This window comes from Stenella coeruleoalba, assembly GCF_951394435.1.
Source record: "Stenella coeruleoalba genome assembly, chromosome: 21".
NCBI classification, from domain to species: domain Eukaryota; kingdom Metazoa; phylum Chordata; class Mammalia; order Artiodactyla; family Delphinidae; genus Stenella; species Stenella coeruleoalba.
Genome location: NC_137167.1, coordinates 17527894 through 17554077, shown reverse-complemented (window position 1 = coordinate 17554077; position 26184 = coordinate 17527894). Strand labels below are relative to the sequence as shown.

The 26184-nt window shown below is 34.3% G+C and overlaps 1 protein-coding gene across 4 annotated transcripts in view; it reads right to left on the bottom strand.

Annotated features, from left to right (window-relative positions):
- TUSC3 (tumor suppressor candidate 3) overlaps window positions 1–26184 on the bottom strand; it is a 183585-nt gene that overhangs the window by 109641 nt on the left and 47760 nt on the right. For all 4 annotated transcript variants that reach the window (XM_079908911.1, XM_079908908.1, XM_079908910.1 and 1 more), the window contains exon 2: window positions 12113–12282. In XM_079908911.1, coding sequence (XP_079765037.1) covers window positions 12113–12282 — 170 coding nt within the window. The remainder of the gene's footprint in view (window positions 1–12112; window positions 12283–26184) is intronic.

The window sequence follows — 26184 nt, the reverse complement described above, 5'->3', positions numbered from 1 at the left end:
TCTTATGATAATGATGCTCTGAGAAATGAAAATGCTTCATTTTGAAAAATACACAGGAAAAATACTATCAAATTTTAGTATTCAACATCTGTGTATAGTATCTTATGGAATGACATAAGACTGGGATAATGTTGAACTTTTTTCCCTTATAATGTTATAACCTACCCCAGACCTATTAGAATCTACTAAGTATACATTCATTCACTCATTAATTCACTCCACAAATATATATTAGTGCCAACAATGTGTCAGGTAATGAAGGACTGAATAATAAGTTCAAGGGCCCTGACTTCAAGGAGAATACACTCTAGTGAGAAACTGATGCCTCACACAAGTATACACAAAATGTCAGATAGCTGGAAATACTCTGAAGAAAATAAAACGAGAAAATGTGATAAGTGGTATTGAGGGGTCAAAGAGGATGAATTCATTTTGCCTTCAAACTCTGTTTTCTACACCATCCACTTCCTCAGTTTAATTTCCTAATAATCAACTGTGGGTTCTATCCTCTGTTCCAAAGTCCTAAAGAGTTCCCCACTGCCTATATAACGAAGACCATGGGCAGAAGAGAAGACAAGAGCCCCTATCCCCTGGCCACAATTTACATATACAGTCTGTATCCATAGGAACATACCACATGCTCAAAGGGTCTCTCCGTTTTGTGACACCCTGTGTTCATTCTTTAAGCTTTAAATCATTAAATCCTCTGCTTAAAATGTCCTCCCTTCTTTCAAAAGCTTGCTCAAAAATGCCCCTCCCTCAGAAGCCACTTCAATTCTCTGTAATACTTCGGGCAACTGTCAGAAATGGAAATTCTCAGCTGCCGTGCAGCGCTGTTTATTTTATGCATATACTGTTCTGCTTATGCATACTATGTTTATGCAGTGATTGTTCGGTGGCTAGGCCTTAGTCCAGAATAGGTATTTAATAAAGGTTTGATGATGAATAATATACTTTCCTGAAGAGTCAATATATTACATATACCCTAAAACTAAATAATACTAAATTAGAGATTTTGAATTCTGGACAGTCTGACTAAAAGCCCACTTAGTCACATTTATGTCACAGGTTAATGTCTCTTTTAAGGCCAGTTTGCTTCACGGTATAGGTGGTCTTAGGAAGAAAAAAAGAAACACCTTAAATCTTTGTACCATCACAAATACATGCTATTTGTCAAAGGAATAGTGGTCTTGATTTGAAAGATTATAATGACTAAATCATCTCCTAACATCATGTTCCTAAATCAATTTCATATGAAATATAAAATCTAGATCTTAATCATCAGTGATGTTTATTCAGCGTTTTAATACATGCTACAATAATAAAAAAGTATACCTCACAGTCTCCGCCTTTAAGAAGCTTGTCAGAGAACAGAACAGACACACACTAACACACAAGTAAGATACATATATTGAAAAAAGAATGCAGATTGTAGATGCTATACAGCATATAGAAGAGAATGGGATCACAGTGGATTGAGCAGCTGGACAAAGTGTGAATGTGAAAATATTCAGAAAAGAATGGAAGGACTAAAATTATAATAATCAAGGAAGGACAGGAAGAGAATATGAAGGCAACAGAAGCAGTATAAACAAAGACTACCCAGTCTGAAATGTATATTAGGTAGTCGAATAACAGAACTAAGTTTCATGTTAGAAAATAAGGAAAGAATAGACTGGAAGCTCTCTTCCAGGAGAAAGATAAATAAGATCTTGACTTTATTCTGTAAATAGTGAACAACTACTACAAGTGTTTTGAAAGAAGCAGATTATGCAAAATACTAATTAAGAAAGCTGTATCTGGCAACAGTGTGCATAATGTATTAGAGGAGGAGAAAATAAATGTTTGTAAACCACTCAGAATGTTACTGTACTGGTCTAGTTGGGAAAATATATGCAGCTATTAAAATACTATATAAATGAAGATATGACCTATTTCTTACATATTCTCCTTTAGAATCTAGAGCACCAAAGCAACAAGAAAAATTTTCTACACATCTTGCTTCTAGTTAGGAATCTATCTGTTGGCATAAAGAATTCCAGGGGAGCTAAGCAAATTACATTTTTTCAACACAAATACCATACTCAGAGAAAACTTACTACTGACAAGGTAAATGGGGGCTTGCTTCTGTTGAAGGTAATTTAGTAGCAATAGGGCTAGAGACCAGATCTGTTTGTCACTAGAAATAATTCAATAAGCCTGAGAAAAACATATTTCAATGTTGATGATATCTATTTAGGGTAAAAAAGATTGTTAGAAGGAATATGCCCCAATAACATAAACCCTGTTCTCTAAACTTAACTCCATTATCTCTTATCTCTCCATATTCCAACTTCTTCATGCGTAACAGGGGATAGAAGAAGCCTAACTAATGACAAAGAAAGTGACTGGCTTCTTGCATATGTTTGTGTCAGCTTAGACTAATGAGCAAAGGTGTCATTAATGCTTATTAGAACCCTTCAAACTTCACTGCCATCTGAAATTGAAAGCTGAAAACCACAAATGCTCCTAGCACTTAAATAAGCACATTTCCAACACTGTTAGCTAAAAAAGTACTTTCTGTTTTAATAGTTCATAGGAACATTAGAGATGTAACTTTATGAATGGAAGGAACACTGTAGATTTTCCTAATCTATTAACATGCAGCCTGAAGAGGGCAGTCAAGTTGCAGCAAAGCATCCAGGAAGGCCTAAGCAGTAACTGCAGGGCATGGTTCTGGGAAAACTCTTCTATTAAATCTTCTCAATTTTTTGTTATGGAAACAAGAAAAAAATCAATCCAAATGCTATAGCAGTTTATAATCCTTTTTAAAGGGTTGTGCAAAACTAAAAAGGATTATTAACTCATCCATAATTGTATATATTTAATATAGCTCCCATGATGAATGTAGTTTTTATCTTTTATGCCCTTGAAGGGATTTTTAAAGAAATATGGTTTCTCTTTTTAATGTTAATCAAACTTCCTGTAAGATTCATATTAAAATCTCTATGTATGCCTCTTATTTATATTTTTATGATAAATTATATATAGATATAACTATTGCATGGATATTCCAAAGTGTATCTTCATAAAACCTCAAATTATTCAATTTCTATAGATAGTGATATATATAGAGAGAGATCTGGTATGAGTGGAACCATCCATTACTTACAGTTCTGATACCCTGAAGAGAAAAAAACTGGTAAACAACACCCTGCACAAAGATTTCAACAGTGATTTCTCTCTGGTTGTGCTACAAATATTCAGGACCCTACTGAATATACTGAAATATATTAAATAGACCCAATGCCTCTGAAGAGCTGAAGAATCCACAGTTAACTACCACTTTGTAACTGGCTCTGTATAATTCACTACTTGCCAGATAAAGATATTGTGTCTATCACACCTATGTTTTCTGAGCATCTATTTTTTTCTTTGGAAAACAATTCTAACGTGAACATGCGATTCCAACACATATATTACAGCAAAAATGTATATGAACGTAAGAGATACTAAACTGTATATAACATGCATAGTAGCAACTCAGTTTATGAGTCAGCAGAATTTTTGTTCTCTTAAGAAAAATGATAATACTAACATACAAAAAAGCTTAACAGGTTGTATGCTAAGAAAACTGACACATAGCTAAAAGAAGAAAGGAACTGTGCAGAAATTAGGAAGTCTAGTTCATGATTTGTTTTCAGAGATCCTACTGGTGTTGTAATTCTAAAACTATTTTATATGCACTGAAAGGGAGAGCAAATGAGCAAATACACCAGTATTGCTGGGATCCAGGTTTTCATTTTGGAGAAAGGAGATAAAACTATGGAATAGGGAAAATAGAGGAAAAACCCTACAGTGTTAGCTTGGAATAGGAGAGATCCAGTTAAAGTCATAATTTATATATGTATGTATGTATGTATGTGTGTGCAGGTACACACATACACACATCCTAGCTCTATCTACTGAAAAAGGCTGCAAGCAATGATACTATCCCAGCAGCAAACAGTATAACTTGCCCAGTTCTTGCTTTCTAAATATCACTTCCTACCAAAAAGATGAAGGACTCCTTGAAAGAGGGAAGAGATATGGGAACATATGTATATGTATAACTGATTCACTTTGTTATAAAGCAGAAACTAACACACCATTGTAAAGCAATTATACCCCAATAAAGATGTAAAAAAAAAAAAAAGTGCTTCTTGCAGTTCCATGACAGGGAAAGTATATAAAGTAGGCTTAGAATATTTTGTTGAGCCAGAAAGCAAAGACTAACCGAGGCATGTAAATGACACAGGAGTTGGTTTCCACTGATCAAATTTAGGGCAACTTGAACACTGAAGAAGAATAATCACAGCAACAGATTAGTAAATAAAAAAAAGAATCTTTGCATTGAGATACTCAGAAGGGCAAATGGAGGAAAGAAAAGCTCTCATTTATAGAAGAATACCAACTAATTAATGTTAAAGCAATGACAGAATGTTTAAAAATCACCCCTTCACAATCATCAATGTAATATCAAATTCAGACAGAGATGATCAATGGATATTACAATCACTGGGTAAAAAAGTGCCAAGAAACAGGATAGTCACATTATCTCAAAGTGTCCCCCCTCTTAACCCATTCACCTCCCCAAACACTTACTACAAGGGAAAGATATACTTGTACAACAAAGATGTAATGATCACCACCTCGATCAAGTGATCGATCTCATCACTGGTGTTTGAAAGAACCAACAATATGTGCCTCCTGATAGGATGCAATAAGAAGTACACGAATAACTGCTATAGTACTTTTAAAAAAGCAGATTATGTCATTGAATTAATGCCATTTCACTTAAAAGTAATAATGGTATTCTGATTAGGTAAGAATGTCTTATTAAAATATGCAAACTGAAATATTTAGCAGTGATATTTCATGATGTCTACAAGTTAAAAGTACATTTGCTAGTATGTGACTCATTTTTTACTTATACTTAAAAGAATGTGAACAAAGAAGAACAAAGAGCATCTCTCATCACCCACCTCCACAGGGGTTAAGTCGCAGCCACTGCAGTCACCCACAGACAGTGTACCAAGAGGAGTTCAGGATGAAAAACAGGTGCGGCGCTCTGTGCTTTGGATAAACAGGCCCTTAGATAGTTAGACACATATCTCAGGAAGAATTTCAATGACCCGAGATGCTTGCATCTTCCCAGACATAGCAAAGCACTAAATCATTAACATACACCTATTCTTTGGAATTACAGTGATCTTTTACCAAGATGTGTGTCATTGCTTTTACCAAGACTGCATGTTATTTCCAAACCAAAAAAATTTGTAAACTGGCCCCTCCCCTACCTCTTCAGAGCAGTTTCCTCAAGACTAACTGAGTGGCTGTCTCCCAGGCTATATATAGTCCCCAGTAAGACCCTGAATAAAATGTAAACTCACAACCCTTATGTGTCTTTCTTGAAGGCAATGAGCAAAATCAAATGTGGCAAAATGTTATAATTAGTGAAATCTTGGCGAAGTGTTGACTGGTGTCTTTGTACTACTGTTTCAATTTTCTGTAGGTTTGAAATTATAAGATGGGTGACTAAATCTGGACTTTATATACAAATAATATAGAAAACAGAGCTCAGAGAATGCTACAGTGTCACATAGATAATTAAAGTTCACTGAAAACATCCATTTATTCATTGTAAAAGAGTTGGGATTATCCAATCTGAGGAAGACACACCTAGGAGGAAATTTAATACAGTGAACTTAAATCACATCCCTTCGACCTAAAAAAATAATTAAACTAGACCGCGTTCAGCAGTAACCCTAAAACATCATTTATATTAAACTGGTCATGGATTCAGTCAAGTCTGAAACAGTCCTCACGTATTAGCCAAGCCAGGCAAAGAATGTGTGAATGGCATGAGAGTTTGCCAGTCTTTGACAAAGAAGTGGAATACTTTGTCCAGGTAGCCAGACATATTAGAAAAACTTAAGAATTAAGGCCATAGAGAAATATTATCCAAGGACTAAAGGAAATAAGGGTTGTAATCCCAAAACCATTTAGAAAGCACCTACCAGTGCATTAAGAGATGGACACGGTAATTTTATCTACAAATGATTCTCACATTATGTGCTCACTTTAGAATTGAATCTCCTAAGAGATATGACTTCACTGTAATGAAACAAAAGGCTGATGAGCTCTTCCACATGGTCTTGGCCAGCTAACTCCAACTCACCAGCCCTTGCTATGAAATGCTAATCTGAACGAAAGCTTTTCATGATCTAATGAGTTTAAGGAATGCTGGCTGATGGATCCCTGCACTAAAAGATTAATAATCTTAGTTGGGAATGCAAAATGCAAATTACAGTTCACAGGGTAGGAACAATAATGAATATGTACACTTAAGGAAAGCATTAAACTTACTAGCTCTGGAGTCACAAATCCCAACCCTGACAGGTATTAGCTCTGTGACTTTGGGTAAATTATACAACCTCTCAGCTTTGATGTTGTCATCTAAAACATGGATTTTTCTCAGTCCTACCTTTTAGAGTAATGAGAATGACATGAGATATTATATATATAAATGACCTAACACAGGACTGCCCAAATAGTTTACACATAATAAACAATCATTTTATTTAGTTAGAGAAGAAAAGATGTTAGCCAGTTAATATCTAATATATCAACGTAATAATTTATTCTCCCTCCTCTTTAAAATACCTTTGTAATTACTAATCATTTTTTCATTTATTTGAAGTCCAACAACATATTAACCTCCAATACATTACCAAGCTTTGATTGTATGTGCACCCTGCTTGACTCTACATGTACTTTTTGATTTTCCTTCATCTGGATGTTTTTTCTTACATCTATTGAATGACAGTAATAACCTTAGAAGAAGTTATTTTGTTCTTAGAATTTTTAGCGAATTCTGGTAGAGATAAGTAACTTTGTGGTAGAATACATCTAAAAGATTTAGCAATTATGGGGAATATTCCTTACAGTACAATTAGATAAAGGAAGTTCGGAGTTAACACTTACGGGAGGTGAGAATTATATTGAGTAGTCCTAATTTAACAACTTTATCTGGCCAAGGAGTTTGATGTGTGCACTGAGGAAGGTGAGAATTGAATTCTGAGATTTGTGAAGAAACTGACTTTGTGAAAGAAGAGCAGAATGATTTGCTAAGAGGGCTTACAAGGAAGCCAATAGCTCATTCATCAGCCATTCAGCAAAGAAAAGCAACTGGAGAATCTTTGTGTCAGCTCTAGAAGAAAATTTCACTTTTTCTTAAAGAAAAGAAAAAAGCAGAAAAAGTCTCACAAAGGAAAGCACTAATCTTTTAAACTTATAGCTATGAACATTTCAATGACTCTACAGAATTATAAAAAAATTATAGCAGTATTATAGAAGTGGTCCCAAATTACACTGACACAGAAGGACCCAGGAGAACTCAAGTTTTTAAACAAAAATGACTGCTGATGATAGAGTGCCTTTCTCAATGAATCTACAACTCCCTCTGAGGCACTTAATTTATAATACAGAATATAATTTGAATACTTTTTCTTGAAAATTTTTCTTGAAACTCCTCTTTACCTTTCCATCTTGGCTGTCCCCTTGAGATCTCTTTCATTCACTCTGCTCATATGGGTCACAATTGGTACTCTCTTGGCTCAATGACAGTAGATCTCAGACCACTTTTCAATCATAATTATTTAACAGATCCTCCTTTTAAATTTATATTATAAAATGTAATGTAAATCTATCAACCTCATGCAATAAACTCCAAGACATCCCTCTTTCAGCTCACTTAATATTTTTCCTCTCCAGTTCCATTAAAATCCTGAGTTATTTCGACATACATGTTTATAATCTAGATGAGACCCCAGCCTTATCATTCCTAAAGCTTCTCTATTATATCCACAATCATCTACATTATACTTTAGCAATTTACTCATTTATTTAATCAACTCTTTACAATTTCCTAATTTTCAACCCCATCCTCCTTTCACACAAAACCTCTCCTTCACTCTTGTGAAAATCTAGCTTAATTGTATCACACCTAGTTTATCAGCTGTCCCCTGGCTTCTTTGACCCCCTAACCAACTTTTAACCCACAGTTATACATTTCAGATATACTCTCACTAGCATTCTCAGAATATGTGCCGATTAATCCACTTCGTAGAATAAAGCAAACAGGTTAATCCCTATGGAGGGTGTTCTTGCTCCTAAATTGCTGAGTATTGGGGAAGAAATCATTTAATTCTATAGATTCTTCACTAAAAGTCTGAGTATTCTAGTTTCATAAAGGATCCTTGTCAATGCTATATGGTCATCCAAATAACTAATAAGGCTTCATCCATTCCCATTGTTCCTCAACGAAATTAAATTTTAAAAAGCTGTGAATCATGAACCTGCTTCTTAGCTTCCCTGTCTCTATACTGGATGCACACTAGAATTACCTAGAGCATGTTTTTTAAAATGTCAATGTGTTGACCCCCCCCCCCCCCGCAAAGAAAACCAATTAAACCAGAATGTCTAGGTATGGGAAGCACATTATCTGCTCTACACTTCTTATTTGCCTCTAAACCTTCATGGGCTCTTCCTTTCTCCTCTAACAACTTCACCATCCTCTTGATCCATGAATTAACTTTTCCTAATAACTTCAATCTTTTTCTCTTGTAAATCTAAAACTACTCTAAAATTTAAAAGTTTATTACAAAAAAGACTGTAATAAACAAGTAAATAAAGGTTATTTTGAGCTAAGCGTCATTAAAAAATTGAGGGTCCATATTTAACCATTTAACAACATAATGCATTAAGTAAATTATTACTTAAAGGATATACCATTTAACAGTATGCTGTGGTTTATGTTATCAAAATATATACAATTATATGTAACTGTAAAATAAATACTTGGATAATAAAGTCTTTCTAGGTTACAGCTGCAAAAAATATAATAATCAATTAAATAGATTTCTTCATAACAGTGGTGAATACAGGAAATCAATATATTCAACTTTTAGAAGCAAAGAAATGATCTCCCTAAAATATATAAGGTATTGTAGGATGCCAGAGGACAGTTTATATTTTTGTGGAATCTGAACTGTTACACCAAATGCCAACTAAGATGGTATTTTTGCCTCAGGAGGGCTTTTCAGCACCCGTTAGATAAACATAAACATACCCTGTCCTTAATGCTAACCTAATTCTGACAAATGTTAATGTCCACTTAAGTACTGGTCCTCAAATTGATAGGAGGGGAACTCAGAATCATCTGAAATGGTGTTTTTCAAAATATTTTGCTTTTCATCTTTTCTACCCATTTTGAGCTATGTCCCAACATATACTCATTATTAGATTGTGATAAAATCTTTCATGAAAATTTCAGAATACTGAAATTACCTTTCTGCAAGCTAGTCTGAGAGAAATTGGTTTATTGTTTTCATTGGCCCATATTACTAATAATTTTGGTTTCCACTAAAGTTCAAAATGGTTTAGAAATCTAAAGTCTACAGATGATTATACAATGTGGAGAGTATGAATGTGGAGCTACAAGTGTTTGTTCTTGAAAAGAGAAAGTGTTCAGCCAAGAAGAAACAGAAAACCTGAATTGTCCTTAACAACTGAGGAGATGGAATACGTAATTTAAAATCTCCAGGTCAAGAAGACTTCACTGGAGAATTCTATCAAACATGTAAAGAAGAATTAACATAATTTCTAAAACTGTGGAATTTTACAAATCACTTCCAGAAAATAAATGAGATGGGAACATTTCCCAATACATTTTATGAGGTATCAGCGTGATACCAAAATTGGACAAAGAGTATAAATAATGAAAAATACAGATCGATATCTGACATGAACTTAGATATAAAATACTTCAACAAAATATTAGCAAATAGAATTCAGCAATACATAAAAATAATATAATACAATCAAGTGGGATTTAGTCCAAAATGCAAAGCTGATTCAGCGATTGAAAATCCATCGATGTAATCTACCATATCAACATCCTAAAGAAGAAAGAACCTATCAATTGACTCCCCCAAATCTGACAAAATCCAACACCCATTCATGACAAAAGCTCTCAGTAAACTAGTTCCTCAACCTGATAGAGAACATCTACAAAACTCTTACACCTAGTATCATACTTAGTTAGTGATGAAAGACTGAATCCTTTCTCCCAAAGATCAGATCAATAGTAAAACATAAAACTATAAAACTTTCAGAAAAACACAGAGGAGAAGGGCTTCCCTAGTGGTGCAGTGGTTGAGAGTCCGCCTGCCGACGCAGGGGACACGAGTTCGTGCCCTGGTCCGGGAAGATCCCACATGCCGCAGAGTGGCTGGGCCTGTGAGCCATGCGCGTCCGGAGCCTGTGCTCCGCAACGGGAGAGGCCACAACAGTGAGCGGCCCACATACCGCAAAACAAAACAAAACAAAAAAAACACAGAAGAGAAAAAAATAGAACTTTGTGATCTAGGGCTAGGCAAAGAGTTCAATTTGACAACAAAAGTAAGATCCGTAAAAGGGGAAACTGATAAATTGGACTCACTAAATTAAAATCTGCAAAAGACCTTGTTATGAGAATGAAAACACAAACCACAGACTAGGAGAAAATATTTAAAAACCACATATCTGACAAAGGACTAGTATCTACAATATATAAAGAACTCTCAAAATTCAGTAAAAAAAAATTCAAATAGAAATAGGCAAAAGAATGAAAGATATTTCACTAACGAGGTGATACACAGATGACAAAAAAGCAAACGAAAAGATGTTCAACACCATTACACTAGGGAAATGCAAAATAAAACCTCAAATTAAAACTATATACCCATGGAATGGCTAAAATAAAACAATGACAACACTGATGCTGGTGAGGATATGGAAAAACTAGGTCCTTCACACACCACTGGTGGGACTGTAAAATGATACAGCCACTCCAGAAAACATTTTAGCAGTTTCTGATAAAGCTAAACATGCAACTACCATCTCAATTCAGCCATCGGACTCTCTGGCCATATATCTCAGAGAAGTGAAAACTTAAGTTCACACAAAGCCTGTACAAGAATGTTCATAACAGTTGTATTTGTAATAGCCAAAAACTGGAAACAATCCAGGTGTCTTTTAACAGATGGATGGTTAAACAAACTGCATGCAGTACATCCATACCATAGGATATTACTCGGTAATAAAAAGAATGAAGTACTGACAAAGACAACAACTTGGATGGATTTTGAAGGAGTTATGATAAGAAAAAAAAAGCCAAAGCCAAAAGGTCATATACTATATGATTCCACTTACATAACAGTCTTTAAATGATGAAATTACAGAAATAGAGAATAAATTCAGGAGGTGGGGAGATGGGGTGGGTGTGGCTAGAAAGGGCAACAGGAGGGATTCTTACTGTGATGGAACTGTTCTGTATCAATACCAATATCCTGTTTGTGAAACTGTGCTACAGTTTTACAAGATGTTAGCATTGGTGGGGGCGGTCACTGAGTAAAAGGTATATAGGATTTCTCTGTATTATTTCCTAGAATTGCATGTGAAACTACAATATCTCAAACTTAAAAAGTTTAATTTAAAATAAGCACTGTTGTATATATATTATATTTATACTTGTCCAAAACGTTCTTTGGTATGTTCCCACTGAAAAATATTTCATTCACTTCAAATCATATCATAGGAAGAAATTTCTATATCATAGGAAGAAATTTCTCATCATTAGAGGTACTGAAAAGTAAACAGACTTCCTTGAGTATGGCCTCTTGATTAAACTATTTAATCAGAGTATGTTTAAGGGGGCTACTTCATTGCCCCTAAGATATATGTAGGTGACCTACAAGGCAATATTTGAACCAAATTCTATAACATATGTACCTTTATACAGGACATAAAGATTAAAAAAATCTGTTTTATGATTACATGTGGATTGGTTAAATATTTTATACAATATAAAAATATTAGCCTATCAAAGTCATTTCCTAGAAAACAATGACTTTGAGCTTACATTTAAATGCACTTACAGTTGATTACAACATTGAACAAATGTTTAATTCTATTATATACTTTTATCTTAACTCTAACAAACATATAATCATACAATAATAGTTTTTAATTTTTTAAATACATACATTACCTGCACACAGAACACTGCCGCTGCGGTTGAAGAGCAGTGAACATAACAATCATAGAATAGTTTCGAGGTGGTGTCTTTATAAATTTTCGGAATTTGTCACCATTCATTCGGAAGATTGAGCGCCTGGAGCTCCATTCCATCAGCTGTTCTACTTTCTCAGCTAAAAGATTCTGCAATAAACACAGGAATTTAAATTTACACAGGGTTAAAATTCTTCAGTTTGTACTTCAAGTACAAAGAATTACATGGGATTATATTTTACCTAAAATTTATTTCTGCTAAAAGTTCTTGTTTTGGTGAACAGTCATTGTTAACTGACCATATATGCATAAAATATTTCATCTATTTTTCCTAACAATTGTAAAAGTTTATAAAAATAGATATCAAAAGTAAAATAGACTTTCACTTCCAGAAAGATAGAATAGATATGCTTTTCCCTAATCCCCCACTAAAGACAGCTAAAAACTCTGGTCATATGAAAGACAAGCATAAGAAGGCTCTGAAAAGTGGGAAGAAGAAGGAAGGCTGGCTGGCGACCCCAAAATGAAGAGACAGTGGTGGTGAGTGCCCTGAGTTGTGTTTCGGCCTCACCCATCCCAGGCTGGTAGCCAGAAACATTGGCAATCCAAGAACACCAATGGACACAAACAAACAAAAACCCCAAGAAAAGCCTGCTCTCTTTACCCAAAGGACAAAAAAGGGTGACCTAGTAAGACAAAAACGAACTGCTCTAGTCTAGCCAAACACCACAGACGAAACACTGCCCTTCCACCACCGCCCTCGCTAGCAAGGGCAGAATGGGGAGCCTCAACCCAACTCTCAATTCCCCTCCAAGCATCAACATGCAAACAGCTTGGAGGGATCTCACGAAGAGGAAACTGAGCGAAAGACACATATGCACAAAAGAGCACTGCGTGATTCTACTTATAGTAAGATCAAAAACAGGAAAAAATCTACTGTGCTAAAAGTCAGCAATAGTGGCTTACTGCAGCAGGCACTGGGATGGTGGGAGGTGCAGTGAGGCGAAACAGTACCATGGAGGTGGGGGCTAGGAAGAGTCTCTTCCAGGGTGGGGTGACAGTGAAAGTAACACTCTAGCCTCTGTACAGAATGCTCTTAATCTTTAGATTGTCCATTTTACCTGAAAAAGTCTGAGAAGTAAAAAACTCTACAGGGTTGTATTCCTATAAGAAATTTGTTAGCCTTGGAAAATCAAGAAAGAATGAGTGGTCGGAAGAGAAGGGCTTCAACTGTGCCATTTAAGAAGGACTAAGGACCTAGGCACAGACAAAATCTTAATTGATGAGACGTATGACACCTGAGCACACCAAGCACAGTCTAAGAGTCCTGTACGAAAAGAAAAAGGGCTGCGCTCTGGTCACTACACACGAAAGCTTGGCCAAGACACTTCACCTCTCAGAACCTAGGGACTCGTCTATTAACATCTGACCTTCCAATACATACCTAGGTGATATACTGAGAGATGATAGGTAAAAACCTCTGTAAATTATAAAGTACTATAAAATACAAGGCAGTATTGGTAGAAGTATTGTTTTCACTATTGTTAGATAACAAAGGGTGATTTTACCACTATAATCCTATATGTAGTCTACAATTCTTTTCCTGTCAAATTTCCTACATATTCTGAATATATATCAAAACACATGAGAACCACAGTTTTAATTCTGGCTATTACTGGAGAACTTGTGAAGAACATTATATTCAGATTAAATATTAGATGACAAAAAATGAGATATTTTCAAATAAAAGTCTATCTTTCTCTAGTTACAGTCTCAGAATATTAAGTGCTTTAGACATGCTAAGCGCCATGCTATGGACATCACATATGCTATCTTATTAAACTCACATAGCAACCATAGCAGCACAGCAATAATAAGCTTAATCCACAGAGGATGAAGCTGAAGTCTAAGGAACGGTAGCTCTCGCCACTGCCCTACCCTGAAGTGGTTTTACTTGCAACAGACTTTAAAAAGTACGCCAGTTACCTTAAACCAGCAAGTGACATCTCTAGTGAGCTCTCACTTTTACTCATCTGACAAGCCTCAAATCCCCCATTATTAGAGGAAAAGGTACTGCTGACCTATTGTTTGAGATAAAACACCTTACCATGGTAAGTGGTACAGAGGTTTATTAGTTTGGGTTTTTGTTGTTGTTTTTTTTTTAAAGAAACATTCTAATTTTAAAAAGGAGGTAAATCAATAATTTCTATATGTGGAGAAAATAGTCTTAGTAAACCAAATACATGTCTTTCCATGTGAAAAAAACATATAAACAGCAATAATTTCTGAAGATACTCAACTATATTAACAAATCAGATCTAGAAACAAAAAAATAAAAAGGGAAAGGTATTGTAAAACATAGCAGTCATGCACCTTAAAGATCTTAGTAATACCAACAATAGCTAGCACTTATTGTGTGCTTACTATATGCTAGGCACTGTACGAAATGCTTTTCTTGTATAATGAATTCATCAATCCTCATAACAATCCTATGATGGGGGAATCATTGACATTTCAAGTTTAGAGACAAGGAAACAGAGGCACCAAGACATTAAGTAACCTGTCCGAGATTATAAAGCTAGTAAATGGTAGAACTGGGGATTCCCAGTCTTATTCCAAAGTACATACTCTAAACATCTATACACACTGCAGAATCTTACAGGTTTTAGAGGTTACAGAAAAATTCTTGCAACCAATAGCCTAATATTCAAATGAACACATTGCATTCAAAATAAAAATGTTAAGGCAATTCCCCGGTGGTCCAGTGGTTTGGACTCCACTCTCACTGCCAAGGGCCAGGGTTCAATCCCTGGTTAGGAAATTAAGATCCCATAAGCCATGCAGCACAGCCAAAAAAAAAAAAAAAAAAAAAAGTAAGAGTCTACATAATGAAGAAGGGACAACACTACTACATAAGGAAAGAGAAACCTCATCGCATCTTGAACTAGTCACCTTTGCACAGAAAAAGAAATAAATGATCTAGGAAGGTAGGTTTTTAGGGCATCATGGTTGATTCAAACTTTCAAGAGCATTTTTTGTAAAGAAGGTTAAGTTAATTCTCAAAGGAAAATGTAACAAGGTGATGGAGTAGAAATACTCAGTAAGGACCAGAAATCTGATTAATGTGAATTCATGCTTTTAAAATCTACTAAGAAAGAATCACAGGTTGAGCTACAGTCCACAAATAGGGTTTATTCTATGTTGCATTTCTCTGTGACAGGCATGTGCTTTTCTTTAAGGAGAAGGTTGGGTGCATCTGTTCCTTCAAAGTATTTCCCTTTTCAGGGCCATTTGTACCCCTCTTTGTTGGGAATTTTTCTTCATGCTACAGTTTCCCTTACCCAGGACTACCTCTAAGACTTCCCCACCTTCTCTGTCTGTGTGTCCCTTTTGGTCTCTTGAAGAGAGTGATGCTCATGAATCTCTCTTCCCACTGGAGAATAAAACCTGAAACGAAATCATGCCCAAGGGAATTCTGTGTAGTGAAGGGAGCATGGAAACATCCATAATATGGAACATAGTGCAACCTTTAAAAATTGAAAAGGCACCATATGTTCATTTTAAAAATAGAATTTAATGGCTCAAGTTTAAATGATGATTCTGTATTTGCATGCAGTGTGACTTGACCAAATTATTTCTCTGAATCTCATCTTCATCTATAAAATTGAAATAATATCTCACAAATTGGTAAAATTAAATGAGTTAATGTATGGAAAACTCCTAGCACAGCATCCGGAAACGTACAGGCACTCAAATTCTGTTCCCTTCTCCTCGGGTTAATTTCTATCAGCAACCTCAATCAGGTTGCTAAAAGAATAACTACAGAGGGAGTGTTTTTTTTAATCTTATTAGTACTTTAATCTCAAGAGTTACCAAATGTTCTCTGAGTACTTAGTACATAGCAAACATTGTGCTAAATTTCTAAACATGCATTGTGGATTACTAAATACATGACCAGCACTATGCTAAGTTTATGGAAAATGAAAGTACAACAGATCCTACTCTCAAGGCTTTACAGCAAATAAGCTCTAGCTTTAAAAAATATACGTTGCTTATATTGATGTGTTACGGCTGTGGCTCTGCTGTTAAATGGCTTAGTGCCAGCTCAGGAAAGGATGACACACAAGATCTTATTTCTGTGAACACTAACTGACTGGTAGCAGCTAATTTAAATTCAGTACAAAGCACAGTTTTGAAATCCACACTGATACTATCAGTAAAGAGGGTGTGAGCCGTTGAGTTTTGTCTGTTGCTGGCACAAGGCTGGGAAATAGAGACACAGATGCCATATATCTACCATTTCTAAAAGGAAAAAGAAATCTAAAATTTAGAATCTTCAAGGAAGAAACCCTGTCTTTACCTGTTACCTTGTAAAAATCATGGGCCAGCAGGTCCCACATATTAATGAAGGTAAGATACTCAGTCACACTAACTATAGGTGCCCAGCCCTCTATTTTTATCTTAATGTTTTTATAAAAACTGAATTGTAAGGCAATTCACTATTAATAAACTGGCATAATCGACATATGCCAGTCCCCAACATATGACATTACTCAATTTTTTTCTCAATTCATGTTTTTTTAACCAATTCATAACAAAAATACAAAGAAATGGTACATTTCACTAAACAACATGTAATGAAATTGTTCATTCCAAAGTGAAGCTTAAACAGGAAAAAAAAAATCTCACTAATACTTTTATACCCATATTTTTTTCCAGCATTTTATCCCTAGGTAAATTTTAATGATGACCAGATGCACCAAAACAAAGATATGTATGTGGTCTCTTGTCTTAAGAAAACATCTGCCAGAGGGATAGCTATTCATGTGTCTGTTCTAGTCACCTACGTAGTATTTACACCTACATAGTATTTGTTCAGGTGCCATATACACTACTATGTATAATATAGATAACTAATGAAAACCTGCTGTATAGCACAGGGAACTATAAAAAAAGAAAAAGACAAGTATTAGCATATAATGTACAACATAATAGAATTAACACTGCTGTATGTTCTATATGTAAATTATTAAGAGAGTAAATCCTAAGAGTTCTCATCACAAGGAAAAAAATTTTTTTTTTTATCTTGTATCTATACATGATGATGGATGTTCACTAGATTTACTGTGGTAATCATTTCATGATGCACATAAGTCAAATCATCATGCTGTGCACCTTAAACTTATACAGTGCCATGTGTAAATTATATCTCAATAAAAATGGAAGGAAAAAATAGCCACACTAACTTGCTTACAATAATTCACAGGACATAAATTTGGAATGAGAATAAGAAGAACATGTTGAAGGTATCTCTTAGTGACCCACAGAAACTTCATGACCCTTCTGTCCTTCCTTGTATTTTATAGAAAGTCTCTGAGAGGAAAAGAGAGCTGTACTTTTCACAACTTGAATATCCAAGAGGTTCAATCAAAGCCCACTGACAAGGCAAAGAGAAGCAGCCAGATGCATATTTTTGCATTTGGGAGAAAAGTTAGCTTCAATTTCTACAATTATTTGATCCCCAAAATCCTTACTCATTTTCTTAATATCATGCCATTCTTCTCAGATTTGAATAAAATATAAGGGGCAATGAATGCTTCCAGAAATCAAAATATCAGAGATTATACCACCCCATGTATTGATAATTACAAAGTGTTCACTAAAGATCACCAACAGCCTTAAGGGCACTCAGCCTTAAGACCTCAATGAGCTACACAATAAATAGGACAAATACACCATTTTTATCAAAAATAAAAAATGCATACAGTACACATGCCATAAAGAGAGCAAAGATTCAAACAAAGGGTTAGGTAAGAACTCGGCAAATCATCGTACCTCTGCAGGAAATGTAATCTACACTCTACAGGAAAACCTCAACTATCATTACTTCAAAGGTGAAAAAGTGAGAGATTCAAAAATACATGAATCATACTGAGAGTTCTTTGATGTATTTAATATCAAGCTCTTTAAAAGTAAAGAAAGAAATACTGGAAAACCCCAGACCAATTCTTCCTCAGTGTAGATCCTAAAGAGAACCTGGCTGTGTAACTACAGAAAAGGGAACCCAGCCGGCTACCTAAGGCCAATACCAGCGCAGCTACAAGTTTATATGGGGGAGAGTGTTACATAAGTTTTTAAGTCCAACATGTTAAAGACAGTATCTAATTCAATTCAGAGCTGAATGAGAAATGTAGAAATAAAGTTATTGGTGAAAATATTTTTTCAAACGTTCATGCTTTTGTAGAAAGGATAGAACTTCAATTGATGGTGCTACAATATTCAATTAAGTGAACTTTTTCTAGAGACTCAGTAAAAATATTTCCAGTGACACTCTTTTAAGTAGTGACTTTATTAACCTGAACTCTCCCCAGAAAATTTCCCTAGGAAAAGATCCACATTTCCATGATTTTGTATCCTTCAAAGCATCCTGAGAACGGCTAGCTCCTGATTGGCCCTGAAGCTCCCTCTACATACACTGTGTATCTACTGAATGGAATCTGTAAAATTTTTAAGCTATAAACTAAGAATCTATAATTTATTATTCCTATTCAAATGTAACTTTAAAAAAAAGGATTTCTAACTTCAGTTTATCATAGATTCTTTGCTCTAGAGTATTATAAAAGCAACTGTTTCCCGAACTTGCATATTTATAGTATATATAATTGACATAACCATAAGAACTTAAAAAGTACTGTGGTCAAAATTAATAATTCAAGAATTTAATATCAATTTTAATTATTCTAGGATTTCCTAATTCACAAAAATAGTAGTGCATTTACATAAACACATGAATATGAATTCTACAATGAAAAATATCAAAATGTTTTGTTCCATGAAAAACGAAAAACTTATCCCATGGCAGTAATAAATTTTAAGATTCCTAATGTTAAATGCCATTATACCTTAATTTTATTAGAGAAAACACAGAGACTATCACACGGTGTTTTGAAATATTTTGTATTTGATACTAGTAGTAGTAACAACACTAGATTAATGAATGTATGGAATTATATAAATTCAGGTATACTAGGAAATACATCTCATCCCCAAAAAGTAAGGCCCTACACAAAAACATTGATACAAAATAATAAATTATTATCAGTGTGATGTAATTACATCTACTTTAACATACCCTAAAAAATAATTCCAAAGGAAAAAATCTGAACATAGTTATGTGATTAACAGCAATAAAAATAAAAAAGCCAGGAAATAAAGAGCATATTAAAACAATGAAATAATAGGGACTAGAATAATATATATGTGGTCTGTAACTAGTGAAAAAATTCTATTATAACATTAAGTGGAAAGGTAGAAGGCAAAGTTTATACTAACTACAACTAAATAACTACTAACTATCTACAGATAAATAAATCAAAGTCATGTAAATAGTCAAAAACTGTCTTTTTTAGAATCGGGAGTTATTCTGTTTTATTTTTTACTATAAAGTGAACACAGTTTGTTTTTTGTTTTTTTTTGGTTTGGGAGGAGGTTTTCTTAAATTCACGTGGGTTGTCTTTGTGACTTTTTCACTGTAAAACTGCTGAAGCACAATACTCTCCTGTCAAGAGACAACATCATTAGAAATGGGGACCATGATGTTTTCACTTGAAGGATCAAAATATGAAGTCATTTTAATATGGAACAATCATGACAAGGGCTAAATGAGCATCCCATTTTTATTCCACTATTGCATTAGTTTCTGAGACCTTCTTTCCTGAACTCCTTCATATCCTTCTGTTAGACATTTATTCTTGTATCAATATCCCACTGTAAAACAGGTACCAGATACAAAGAATAAGAATAGCTGTATGAGCAGAGAAGAAAATCAACTTGAGACTGTATATAGCCATCGGGCCTTACTGCCTCGAGAGCAAAGATCCAGGCAGGATGGTCACTACCAGCATCAACAAGTATAGCAGATACCCTATAATAATAATGCATTATATCATAAAATAATCTGCTCTGTTCTAGAAGTGGTTGTATACAACTCTTCACTATTGAGAGCAACGTACTATGTGTTACAGCTGAAGAAAAGTTTTATTACAAGAATATGGAAAAATAAAAACATTATTCCATAAATTGCAAAATGAAGAGACGATTTTTTTCAGCAGGTTTATTCTTGAGTCGTATAAATTTTTGATAGTAAAATTTGTGATGGTAAAATTATTAAAACCAAAAAAAATTAAATAGAATCCAACAGAAAGCAAGCCAAGAGGAAATCAAAGCTTCTAATGTACTTTAAAGCTTTCCTAAGTAGAATTTCGTCTACCAAATTACTTACAAATGGCAGGAGCAAGCCAAGTTTTTGGATAGAACAAAAGATCGGGTTTGGTCATTTCATATAAACAGTATACTATCAAAATTATCACAGCTACCTACTAACCGAAGTCTGTATTATTAGCAGAGACCCCAAAACTGGGGGCATTAAAACCTCCAAAGAAACTAATTACATGGGGCTTTACGTAGAAAACACTGAGTAGTATTAGAAACAATATTCTAACCTCACACCGTGCCTCCCTTTCCAGATAAGGGATACCTCTACTATTGTTCCATTTATCCCTATTATTATAGGGATAATAAAAGAACAATAGCATATTGAAATATATTGTTTATTAAAAGTATAAAAATAATGTAAGGTAACAAAGCAAGTAAAAAATTAATGAATTCAGTACAAATTAGACCCAGTCACAGAGGTGGGGGGACTACTTGAGGATAAAATCCAACCAAGAGATACATCAAAATAAAGAACTCAGGAAAGGAGAAGCTATGGATAAAATCCAACCAGAGGTGACTCAAAATGAAGAACTCAGGAAATAAACTGTGGTAAAAAACTAAATGTTGACTATAGTGTTTAATTTATTAAATACAAATACACTTAAGTATAAAACTAAGAATAATAAACAACTCCAGCAGCTATTGTTATAGACAGTCTGATCATCTTCATTTGCCTAGGAGCACCCAAGCTGTACTCGCTGTCCCTGCGTAATCGTGAATAGTACCCCCTTTCTCTCTCACAAATATCCTTGTCTGGATACGTTATATGGTTGCTCAAGATTTATAACACTTGTGTTATGTTCCAAAATTAAACAAAGTAATTTATCAAATATTTGGAGACAGGAAAGGGAATTTGGGAAGGAATGTAAGAGTACAAAGTTTCTACATCTTCTATAGCACATAGTTAATCAATATAGACTTTAAAACAGTACTATTTAAAATAGTAGTTAATCTATGCATGTAGACGCAAAGAAGGATACTTATTTCTGCAACTTACTTTAAAAAGATGGATGATAAATGATAGGATTGGACACATGATAAAGCAAGCACAGTAAAATGCTGATTGTAAAATCTGGGTGGTGGGTATTTTTGAGTATTCACTGTAAAATTCTTTCAACTTTTATAAAGGTTTAAAAATACTCATAATGTTGGAGGAAAATGAAATTCATCCAACATTAATGACAGTTGTTTTTAGGTGGTTAAATTGTTTTGTGAAATTTTTTTGCTCTCATCTGTGAACATTTCTATTTTGCTTTTTGTTACAGGGTATTATTTTACAAATGTCATTTTATAACCACAATGCTAGTTTTTTAAATAGTTGCCTATTATCAGCTACTTATCAGTTTCTACCACTAAATTATTAAAATAAACCCCAGAACTTAAAGCCCAGAACTGTGTCTCATTCATCGTGTCCCCCGTGCCCAGCCTGGTGCCTGCCTCATAGACAAATACTTGTATAACTTAAGTAATGGAACAATTTACTGGAAATGCAGAAACAGAATTAACATAGCTCTCTCATGGCTAACATAGTCGTTGGTCCAGACACTCTTTCCCCATCCCCTTGTGGCAGGAGAATTACTCTTTTAAAAACATTTGCTATTATGATCAGAGACAGCAACCCAAGATGAAAGCTGATCACTAAGACTTGGAAGTGGTATGTACATAAGGTCCCATATGTTTAGTGGTAATATTCATTTGGTAAAAATACTATAAAAACATTTTGTTTCCACTTCACATATGAATATAATATGTTATATTAAAAACACCACTGTAAAATATTAAGGTAAACAATATAGACATACATTGGTACAATCTTTCATGGTCACACTAATAATACATACAAAATTTTAATGCATGTACCGTTCAGTACAGCAATACCATTTCTAGGGATTTATCTTACAGAAAGAATCAGACAAGGCACACATGTTTATTCAAAAGGATACTCACTGCAGCACTGTTTATAATTGCAAATATTTGGAAATAATATGTGTGCCCATAAAAAGGAGATTGGTTAGATCATAATATGGTATGAAATGGAACATATTATAGTCATTAACAAGATGAGACAAACTTACTAAAGGAATAGTCACAACTTACCTTTAAGTAAATCCAAAAGGATTACTTATCACAACATTACGTAAAGAACTATTTCATATTTTAAAAATAAACGTGCTATCCACTCATTAACTTATTTTACATACATGCTAAATATTAAAGGATATATAGTGAATTGATAATGGTTTATTTCTAGAGGTGAAGATTACAGGGGTGTATTTATTCTACTTTATTAGTTTCTATGTTATTTGAAATGTTTACCTGTATTACTTTATAAACAATAAAACAACAGTTATTGCCAATTGGAAAGAGACAGTGAAAGAGATATCCAAAGAAGAATAGTTAAAAAACAAGAAATTCTGATTTCTCTAGGAAGAAATGTGCAACACAGCCAGGGACTGCCTCGGTTACCCTGTGCATCTTTGCAGTTCCTTACTAACCTTCCTATCTATGGACTGAGTCCATGCTCTTGGAAGCTCTGTTCACTTCACTTCAATCTAATCCTTACTTTTTGGTCAGGTTGGTAGTTGAGAAAATGAAGACGTTTCATTATATTCTAACTTGTGCAGTTACCATTACATTCATCCTTATTGACGAACACCTTAGTTCATTTCAGTGAAAATGACCTGGAGTATTTATCAAAAGTTCTTCTTCAATAACCAGGATTTTATGTATCTCTTTACTAAGAAAGTGAAGAAAGCAATCCCAGATATTTCTGATCTAACTTAGTGAACCATTAGAGAGAAGAGATACAAGAAACCAATATAAGCCCAACAAATAAAACCGTTTTCCTGGGTCTAGAAAGATAAAATTTTGAGCTTTTCTGGTGAAAAACATGCCAGAAATGGGCAAATTAAGGGCTATTAAGTTACTGCAGAGTAGCACAGTCCTAACCACATTAACTGAGTTTCCATTCTGCTACCATAAACATCAACTGCTATTTAAAGGCTTACTTTTACAATCTAAATAGAAAAGCAAAAAGCAAACAAATACTTGCATTAGTCACAAAATATCAATAGTACAATTATGTACAGGAATAAGCTATATGTACCTGAAGCAAATGAAAGAAGTTAATCCCCTTTCAACTAATCTGTCTCTGTACCACTTCTTTTTTTATTACAATGTTTATTTATATACTATAATAAAATATTTCATCATAATCATTATTTTAAAATGTTTGAGAACTGTTTTAATTCTGAAAAGTACAAAGAATAACAAAGCAAACACCTATGTACCCGCAATCTGTAACTGATTATTATTGAGTAAGTTTGAGATTTTTTTTAACATAAACATTTAAAACATTGCAGGTGTATCTGAACTCTTTATCCCATCTTATTCTCCTCTCTCCCATTTAGGCAAAAGTGTTATTTCTTTTAAACCTATCTTTATTATCTACAGAGACACACACAAAAACAGGTACATGAAATCATCAGCAATATGCAATATAGTTTTATATGTTTTTTAAATTAGCATAATATTTTCTAATTTCATACTGAAACTTTTAAGTCGAAGTTTTGTTTTAAAAACCTATGCCTGTTGGGCTTCCCTGGTGGCGCAGTGGTTGAGAGTCTGCCTGCCGATGCATGGGACACGGGTTCGTGCCCCGGTCCGGGAAGATCCCACATGCCGCGGAGCGGCTGGACCCGTGAGCCATGGCCGCTGAGCCTGTGCGTCCGGAGCCTGTGCTCCGCAACGTGAGAGGTCCGCGTACCGCAAAAAAAAAAAAAAAAAAAAAAAAAAGTCATTAAAAACCTATGCCTGTTGACCCATACAGGTGTAATCTATTTATTTCCATTGCTGGAGAGCATTTGTAAGAATTCTAACCATTTATAAGATTTAAAAAAATTCTTATAAACAATGAACACCGTTCATGGTTTATAAACGCTCTCTGCAAGAGTTCTTAAACTGGGTCTCCACTGCTTCCATTGATTAGAAGTCAGGGAAACCATGAACTTGGAAAGGACGGAAAACATATCTTCATTTTCACAAATCTCTAACTAAAATTTATGATTTCAATTATAAATAGAGACAACAAACAGCACAGAATTAACAGTATCTGTGACTTTGTAACCAATAAAAATCAGGAATATTTTCCTCTTTCATTCTGCTTGTTGCTGATAGCTCTAGATATTGTTTATACTCCTCACTACTTTGAACTCAGTTATAAGACCTGTCATTAGATTCTTGTTATAAAATGACTTCACAAAAAAACAAACATTATTGAATCACATTTATATTTTGATAACAGTATTTCAGTGAGGTTATTATCTTTTGTATGTCTACATATTTTATTCATTTAAAAATTATTCTGCAAAGAAGTGCATAGACTTTACCAGACTGTCAAATTCGCCCACAGCACATAAAAAAGTTAGTAACCAATCGTAAGGCATTGCCAAATGGCTTATCCAAACTAATTATGCCAATTTAGACTCCCACCGACAATGTATGAGCTCCTATTTTCCCACATCTTTATCAACCCTACAGCTGTCAGACTTCTAAAAATTTCTTCCAGGCTGGTAAGTAACAAATAGCATCTCTTGTAGTTTTCATATCCCTCATGATCAAAGATATTATATGCATTTTAATATTTTAGTATGTTTACTAACCACTCAGGTTTCCTCTACGAACTGCCTGTGTGTGTGTATTGTTGCAAAGATGAGGCAATTTGCAGGAGACCACAGAGACAGCTACTTGTGCTGACTGACTGCAAACTCTACAGCGTATCAGAGACGCTGCATCACCTCCTCATTCCACCACGGGAAACTGCCTCTAATAAGCTCAACAATACTTTTAACAAGTGAGTGTAAAATGTGAAGCTGTAAAAACTACAATCCATTTGACAAATTGTGGGGAGATAAAACCTAGTAAATATTTTTCATCATATCTGTATTAAAGTTCATTTAATGGAGTTTTTTTCCAGAGAAATCAAATTTTATCATGTATTCCACACAGACTCCACAGGAAATAAGTCATTCTGTGTAAACAGCAGGCAACAAAACAGTAAAATTACTAGTAAATGAAGTCCCGTATAATCCAAGGTGTTATGTAAAAGTAAATACTGATACTGCATTTCAGTTAATTCTGGAAACTAAAAAACAAACCACAATAAAAATAACCTATCATTGAATAAATTCTTACAAAGTATATGCAAACAAAGCAAATATATTCATAAAAACTGGTATGAAGCAAGCCACAAAATGCAATTCCTATAAGGTTACAGGTAGTCACAGTGCGTGTAGAAAAACAAATTTTTCAGAGAGAAAAACTGGCCCAAAGCATACATCAATGTAATAAATTGAAAGAATTCCAACATCATGTTCACACGTGTATTAAAATCAAATGTTTCAGTTAGTATACTGTGTATCACAGTTGAAAAAAATATAAATGAATCCTAAAAGAAATTCATACTTTAATGACTGGAACTAGAAATATGAGTATGTTTTTATCTTCAAATCTAGAAAAATCATTCCCAAGGTCTCAAAAGCCATCATTCCTTCAGAAATTCAGGCATTCTCTTCATCAGGAGCCTTAACTCCATTACAAACATCACCACTACCTTCAAAATACCACTCTGCACCTCTCTACTTCCTTCATAAAGTCTCCTCAGACTTAGCTTGAAGCTAACATTAAAGCAATGCCCCCCACTGCTACAGAACCACAGGTTTTATAAGTGGACAATAATAAATTTAAAGAGGAAATATTGAATTTAAATCTAAATTGTTA